The 7,960-nt window shown below is 49.5% G+C and overlaps 1 protein-coding gene across 1 annotated transcript in view; it reads left to right on the top strand.

The window, feature by feature from the left end:
- The first annotated feature begins 5,983 nt into the window (after positions 1–5,983).
- Tmem163 (transmembrane protein 163) overlaps positions 5,984–7,960 on the top strand; it is a 184,765-nt gene continuing 182,788 nt past the window's right edge. Inside the window, exon 1 of the mRNA XM_041648202.1 lies at positions 5,984–6,182. Coding sequence (XP_041504136.1) covers positions 5,984–6,182 — 199 coding nt within the window. The remainder of the gene's footprint in view (positions 6,183–7,960) is intronic.

Raw genomic sequence — 7,960 nt, 5'->3', positions numbered from 1 at the left:
CTCAGCTTGCTGCGTGTTGTCATGTTTCCCCCGCTGTCATGGAATCTAACACACTGGAACCTTAAGCCCAAATAAACTTCTTTCTGTAAGTTGCTTTCATTGTGACAATTTATCACAGCAGGAGAAAAGTAACCAATATAGCCTGTGACAAAAAAAGTCATTCAGGATGCCTCCCTTCCTTCCTCCCTCCCTCCCTCCCTCCCTCCCTCCCTCCCTCCCTCCCTCTCTCTTTCTTTCTTTCTTTCTTTCTTTCTTTCTTTCTTTCTTTCTGGTGTATATGTGCCATGGTGCCTATGTGGAGGTCAGAGGATAACATGAGGGAATTGGTTCTCCTTCAACAATATGGGTTCTGAAGATCAGGTTGTCAGGCTTGGTAGCAAGTGCCTTTGACCCCTGAGCTGTCTCTACAGCTTCTTTTTGGATATCTTATAGCTTACTTGCCCCATGGTATCTGGTAGACTGGTTCCAGGACTCTTACACAAATATCAAAATCTCTTGCATAAAACGATTTACATGCATCTCTTCCTGTACACTGAAATCATCGCTAAGCTGCTCACTGTCTTAGTTCCTGTTGCTGTGACAGGTGGCCTAATAAAACAACTTAGGGGAAGAAGAGTTTCTTTAGCTTGCAGTTCCAGTTCTAGGTCCTAGTTCCCTATTGTGGGGAAGTCAAGGCTGCAGGAATTTGAAATGGCTGCTCACATCCACAGTGAGAGGCAGGGAGATACCGAGTCCTAGCATGCCTGCTGCTCAGCTTGCTTTCTTCACTCTTCTACAGCCCAGGATTCCAAACTAGGGGATGGTCCTACCTACAGTGGGCTGGGTCTTCCACGTCAACTAATAACTATGGTAAACCCCCCCCCCGCAGACATGGCCACAGGCCCACATGATCTAGAGCAGTGGTTCTCAACCTTCCTAAAGCTGCAACCCTTTCATACAGGTCCTCATGTCGTGGTGACCCCCAATCACAAAATTATTCCGTCGCTACTTCATACATGTGATTTTGTTACTGTTATGAATCGTAACGTAAACACGTGATATGCAGGATAGGTGATATGTGACCCCCAGAGGGGTTGTGACTCACATGTCACTGATCTAGATAGTGTTTCACTGAGACCCTCTTTTCTGGTGATTCTAGGTTGTGTCAAGTTGAAAACCAACCAGCACACTCATAATAAAGTTACTGTTGTGTAAATGATTGTTGCACTGTATTGTTTAGTAATAATGAGGAGAAAGAAATCTCTGGGCTGGGGAGATAATTCAGTGTGCTCACTTTGTGAGCACAGGGCCCTGAATCCACTCCTCAGCACCTATATTTCAAAATATGGCACACACTGGAGAGGGAGAGACATGGGATCCCATTGAGTCTACTTGGCGAGTTCCAGGCCAGAGAAAGACACTGACATAAAAGAAAAATAAAAAGTAGACCATGTCTGAGGATCAACATATGAGGTTGTCCTCTGGCCTGCACACACACACACACACACACACACGCACACACGCACACACATGCACACACATGCACGCACGTATGCGCACATACAGGTGTGTACACACACACAGGGCAGAGAAGACAGAAAAAGGGATCTCTGCAGATTCGGTAGAAGTACAATTTAAACATGTCTACTGTGGTCTGTGGTTTGCAGAATGCACAGGTACAGAGCTCATGGACCCGCGGGGCTGACAGCAGAATGTTTTACGTACAAAGCCTCTAAAATAAATAATGCTTCTCATAAATATGTCATCTCTCTAAATGTTCTGTGGTTGTGACCTAGTTTGCTTTTTTTCTTTTTTTTTTATGAGAAAGAGTTTATAAATGTAGCACTCCCTAGTGCAGGCACTGTTCATATACATACATACTTGCTACTCTTCAAGGGACCTTAGGGATCTCCTCATAGATGGCACTGAGGTCGACTCTGGCCCCAGCATAGACACTCCTGTATGGCACAGCTAGCTCCTAGTCCCATCCAGCCCTGGGGTACTTGTCTTCCAGGGCACATGCTCTTCAGGGCTGGTTGTGTTTATATAAGACATAAAAGGAAGGGCTGGGTGGTTAGTTGGCTCAGTTGGCAAACTGCTTGTCTAACATGGAAAAAGCCCTGGGCATGAAGTCCTGGCTTCTATCTTCAGCACGCAGTAAACTGGGCATTGTGGCATATGCCTGCAATACCAGTACCTGAAAGGTGGAGGCAGGAGGATCAGAAGTTCAAAGTTATCCTCAGGTACATAAGTGACTGCTAGACCAGCCTTGGCTACATGATATCCTGCCTCAAATAAAATAAAATAAAGTTGGCTTTATTGCTTAGGACAGTTTTTAGTTTGTGTAAAACTTAAATATTTTCATGGACTCCCCGGCATTCCCAGTTTCTTCTTTTCTTAATGCCTTGCTTGGTTCATTGACTGCAACCGAGTCACATTTCCTTCGCAGCTTCCTGCTGGAATGGCTTTCTTCCTTTAAAAAATCATTTTAAAATAATTTAATTTATTATATTTAATTATGTGTGTCTATCTGTGTGTGTGGGTATGTGCATATGAGTGCAAGTGTCCTCGGAGGCCAGAAGGGGGCACCAGATCCCCTGGAGCTGGGGCTGCAGGTGACTGTGAGCTGTCCAAGGTGGGTGTTGAGAACTGAACTCTGGTTCGCGCGCGCGCTCTCTCTCTCTCCCTCTCCCTCTCTCCCTCCATCCCTCCCTCTCCCCCCCTCCTCCCCTCTACAATTCTTTAGGGCCACTCACTTTTACGACTGTGAAATGAATCTATGGGTACTACATATCTAATTTTAAAATCAATATAATGATAGCAGAGGAACAAAAGTAGCACCATACATAATTAATGTGTATTTGCTGTGATAAATGACCACTCAGAACTGTACTGGAAGCCAGCAGAACTCAGAGGTCTGCACCTACTTGTGATTTAGAAACAGAAGGATGAGAAGATTCTAGAATATTTTTTGGCATTGTTTTTTTCATGTTTAGAGTGTTGAAATAAAATCTCAATAAATATATTCATAAACACACATGGAATTCCTTGGCCTATGACAGTTACACATACGATGGGCACAGAGATGCTGACTGCTGACTCAGACGTGGGGAATGCAGCTGCCTTCAGTGGCCAGAGTTCCTGAAATTAAAAGAGTTCTGTCTTAGTGAGGGTTTCTAATGTTGCAATGAAACACTGTGACCCAAAAGCAACCTGGGGAGGAAAGGGTTAATTTTGTTTCTGCGTCCATATTGCTGTTTATCAAAGGAAGTCAGGACAAGAACTCAAACAGGGCAGGAACCTGGAGGCCAAAGCTGATGCAGAGGCCATGGAGGGGTGCTGCTAACCTAACCGGCTTGTTCCTGCCTGCATTCTTACAGAAGAACCCAGGGCCACCCACCACAGGATGGGTTCTCCCCCAGTTTCCACCAATTGGGAAAATCCTACAGCTGGATTTCATGGAGGCATTTCCTTAGTTAAGGTTCCCTTCTTTCAGATAACTCCAGTTTGCATGTAAGGTTGATATAAGACTAGCCAGTACAAATTCCATATGCCTAGACTTACATGCTAGTTGTATTTTTAGAAAATTTTGTGTATACTCAAAAGATGTCAACATATTTCATGTCCACATATAAAACACAGTTAAAATTCTAATGTGATTGGAAGCACATTTTTATAGAATCAAAGACCCAGGCAGGCTTATGCATCTAGTGTGGCATCAAAGAAAGCACCTGAACTTCTCAAGAATGTCCCCTAGGGGGCGGAGCTGCTGCGAATTGTGCCGCAGTTGAGCTGGGAGGGAACGCTTGTGAAACCTTTAGCAAGGTGCCGGCCACGCCGTCTCCCTTAAAGAAAGCAGCTAATATAATCTCCCAGGAATCGGCAGGGGCTTGGTTTGGGGGGAGCTGGAGCCTAAAAGGCAGGAGAAGCTTACAACAGCTCTTGCTTCTGAACCCTCTTCCTCCCTTTCAAAGTACTGACTTGGCTGTGGTACCGAACACGAGGGAGCTTGACGAGCCCCAGTTTGCTCAGTTACACCTTTACATGTGTGATGCTCTGGATACAAAATAAAGTGAGGAACCAGCACAATGATTCTTTCTTTTAGAGAGCCTGCTATACAGCTTGTGTGTGTTTGGAGGCGAGGCCGCGGCAGGTGCATCGGCGAGGGGCTGGAGGAGGGGTTTGGGGAGGGGGCCCGTTCCAAGACTTCTAGGCAGTTCTCAAGATCAACTGAATCAGAGAGCAAAGAAGAAATGCTTGTTAAAATACCAAACACACACACACACACACACACACACACACACACACACACACACACATATTGGAGGGGGATAGAGTTTCGTGCTAAATCCTGTGTAAATCTACCCTTCTCTTGTCCCCAGCACCAGAGAGAGAGAGAGAAAAATGATTTTCAAAAAGCAGAATAAGGAGGAAATGGAGTCTAAAAACACTCTCGCTAAGGTTTCAGCCAACTCTGTCGCAGTCTGTGATATCGCCCTCCAGCTGAGCTCAAGGCCTGCGCTTTTTCTGTTCTTGGTAGCCAGGTGATTCTCTGAGAAACCTTGACAGGACATCCAATGGAATAACCTGGAACAACCCCCGCCCCACAATCCAGGATGTGGGAGGACTGGGGACTCAGTACATTTGAAGCATTGTTATCGAGGGCAGCATCAGGACCAGAGGGTAGAAATTGTAAGCGTGTGTGTGTGTGTGTGTGTGTGTGTGTGTGTGCGCGCGCGCTCGTGCCTTAAAGCCCAGCAAGCATGGCGTGATTCTTTTTCTTTTGGGAAAAGAAGGGGCTGTTAAAATGACCTAGTTTGACGCTTTCAGTTTATAGTTGAAAATATTGTTTAAAAAAAAAAGATCACTCAGATCTGATCCCAATAAAATATACCCCCCCCCCTTTTCATCTCCGGAACCCTGCAGAGACGTTTAAATTCTCGCTGACTTCCATGATCACCGGCAGAGCGGAAACTAAAAAGGAAACCGGTTACTCTGGAAAGAAACTAGGGTGGTTTCCTTTAAATAAAGGCATTGGCATGTTAGAGCACTCAGATTAAATTTAGAGACTGATACTAACCTATTGATAAAATTTAAACTCTATAGAGCTGATTCTCTTGTGAGTCTTCCCGGGCCGGCCCTGTGGACCAGGTTGCAGCTTCGTTGGGGAGACCAGCACCACCGCGCAAGGGTATGAAAGTTGGCAGGGTCAGAGATGTGGAGAACATGGATGAAGGACCGGCAGGAAGAGGAGTCTTCAAGGGGGATTGATCTTGGATGTTCAGACAGGGAAATGAGACAGATGGATAGAAAAAGGCCCAGGGATAGTCGCATTGGGAGAAACCACTGTTACAGCAAATCCACAATCTAAGTTGGTGGAGGGAAATAGGGAGGAGAGTTAAAGCCCTTCAAATGCAGGAGATACAAGGACTTGGGGACAGGTGAATTCCGATACCGGCCTGGGCAGGAGGGAACCAGGTGCAAACCCTGTAACCTGCATGGATCCACGAGAGAAAGAGGGACGAGCCGCGACGCTTTCTCTCCTGCCCACTCGCGGCCACAGGCTCGGACGACTGCAGAGCAATTAGGGTGGAAGGGTTCCTCCTGGGCACCAATCCGCTACGCGAGTGGGGGGCGCGTCCTCCGTCACGCCCTCGCCCAGTCCTGCGCTAGCCTCAGGCTGGTCCCCACGCCCCCTAACAGTCCCTCGGCTTCCGCGCGCCTGGCCCGTGCGGGGCCCTCCCTCTCCACCCGCCTCGGTGCATCGATCCCGATCCCGGTGGCCGGGCTCAGCGCCTCGGGGCGGGTCCCTGTCGCCCGCACCTGCCCCCGGGGGCGGAGCGCAGCGGCGACAGCGCTGCCCCAGCCTCCTCCACACGCCAAGCTAGCGGTGGACCTGCCGCTCACCGCGGTCGGGGTGAAGCTCTCCGTCTCCGCGCCCTCGGTCCCTTGTCACTTCGGACAAGCGGTCGGTGTTTCCTCGGGGATCTGCAGCCCCGGCGCCATGGAGCCGGCCCTGGGCAGCGAGCGCCGCAGCCCCCCTGGCCCCGGAGCTCCGCGACCACCACCGAGGGGCCACGCGCCTTCGACCACCGCCCCCGCCCCCAGCCCGGCCCCGGTGAGCTCCTCAGTGCAGCCGGACGAGGAGCGGCAGCCGCGGATCAGCGAGAGCGGCCAGTTCAGCGACGGGCTGGAGGATCGAGGTGAGTTGCCACCGCCCCGGGCCCTTTCCCCACCGCCTCTCGGAAGCCACCTGTCCCCTGTACGCGCGGCTCGGCGCGGAGAGCAGATACGACATTCCCACCTCTCAGGATTTGTGCCGGCCGGGGGCGGTGCCTCCTGGGAGCCCCTTTCAGGTTCCCGATCCCGGCGGGTGCCTAGGCCAGCCTTGTCCGGTGTCCTCGGGAAAAGTTTGTAGATAGGGTTCTTGGTCGCTTAGAGGAGACTGAGAGGGTTCATCTCCGTGCTGGGAGATGTGGGTTCTAATGCATCCCGCCGCGCGATCCCTGCCATTCACCCGGGGAAAGTTCTTTTTGCTGGATTTGTGGCGGGGTGCCTCATAGGTCCCCTTAGCCTCTGCACTCAATAGGGCCTGACTCTCTCTGAGGTTCTGGGTCACAGCGGTCACCGCTCTACAGTGTGAGGGTGCTGGCAGAGCGGTTGGGGTTTTGGGGCTCTGACCGCTAACCTGGTCTGCACAGATGCTACTCAAAGCTGGTACTTCCTGGAGAACGTGTGTCCAACTCTCAGAGTCCTTCCTTGGACGCTGGACTTGGACCCGTGCATCTCCCGGAAGGCATCTCCAGCTCTTGTCCACAGCCGCTGCCTCCTTAGGGTGCCTGCATCCAACGCCAGGGCTCCCTTTATTCATCCCGCCTCGCTCTCCTTCCCCATCCTGCCCTCGTGGCCCTTGGCTTGGATTCTTTGCGGAGACGACCGCATCTACTACACCTTTGCTCTTTCTTACTGCTTCCGAATTGGACCCCTCGAAAATTATCAACAGTTCTGCTAAAAACCCTTGGTGGCAGATTTGGGGTCTCTGCAGCCAGGCCCTTCCCAGGCAGCCGGCTCTGAACACCTCTACTCATTTTTTTTTTCTTGGAAGCTTTCATCTGTCGACTGTAGAGTGCTTATATTATTTTAGTTCCAGCAGGTTTCTGTCCTATTCTTAGTACCTTGCACATCTTTAAATTCCGGTTTCGTGTTGGGATGCAGGATTTCTTCCTTAGAGATTCCGAATTGTAGCGTGTGAAACAGGATGACATGGAAACAGATTTCCCAGAGAAGCGGCAGAGATGCTGTGCGGGGAACTGGAGCTGCTCCAGCTTGGAACGAGTTCTGCACCCGGGTTGCAGGTTCATTCCCTGTTCCCTCAGAACTGTATAGCCTTGAGGACAGGAGAGAAGGTGGCACCCTCGGAAACCCCGAAGAACCTCTCGCTTTAATTCTGGGGTGTTAGAATTACCTTTACTCCGTGGTAACTCGCATTGCAAGATTTAAACATTTTGTATTGAAGAAAGACGGATGCCCCGGGTTGGGCTTAATTCTGTAGCATTGCGGGTTATCTGTAAGAGCTGGCCAGTCAGTCTCTCCTAACCCCTGCAGAAGGACAGACAAGAAACCCAGACTGGAATGAATTGATATTTATCAATATCAAGAGGCCCTGCTTCAGCATTAAATTACAAGGAAACAAAACCCTTTTCTGAATACGTTCTTTAGGTTTTCTGTCAGTGGTCAAATGAACTTCATTTTCCATTATATTGTCTCCTGAAAGCATTGGCTGTTCATAAGCCACTGCTGTGTGGAAGCTCACATATCACACACAATCTCTCTGTTAGGATGCATTGTGTCCCCTACAGAACCCGGGGTTCTGTGCCATTTTTAAGCTAGCTGAAAGTCGCTGTGACATTTCTTTTGTTCCACCCATTCCTGGCTGCAAAGGGTTAATGACAAATGAAAAACTCCAGTTAAATGAGAAGCC

Source organism: Microtus oregoni, unplaced genomic scaffold (assembly GCF_018167655.1).
Source record: "Microtus oregoni isolate MIOR12 unplaced genomic scaffold, Mior012 000003F_ref0000135, whole genome shotgun sequence".
In the NCBI taxonomy this organism is placed as follows: Eukaryota; Metazoa; Chordata; class Mammalia; order Rodentia; family Cricetidae; genus Microtus; species Microtus oregoni.
This window is presented reverse-complemented; position numbering and strand designations above follow the sequence as displayed.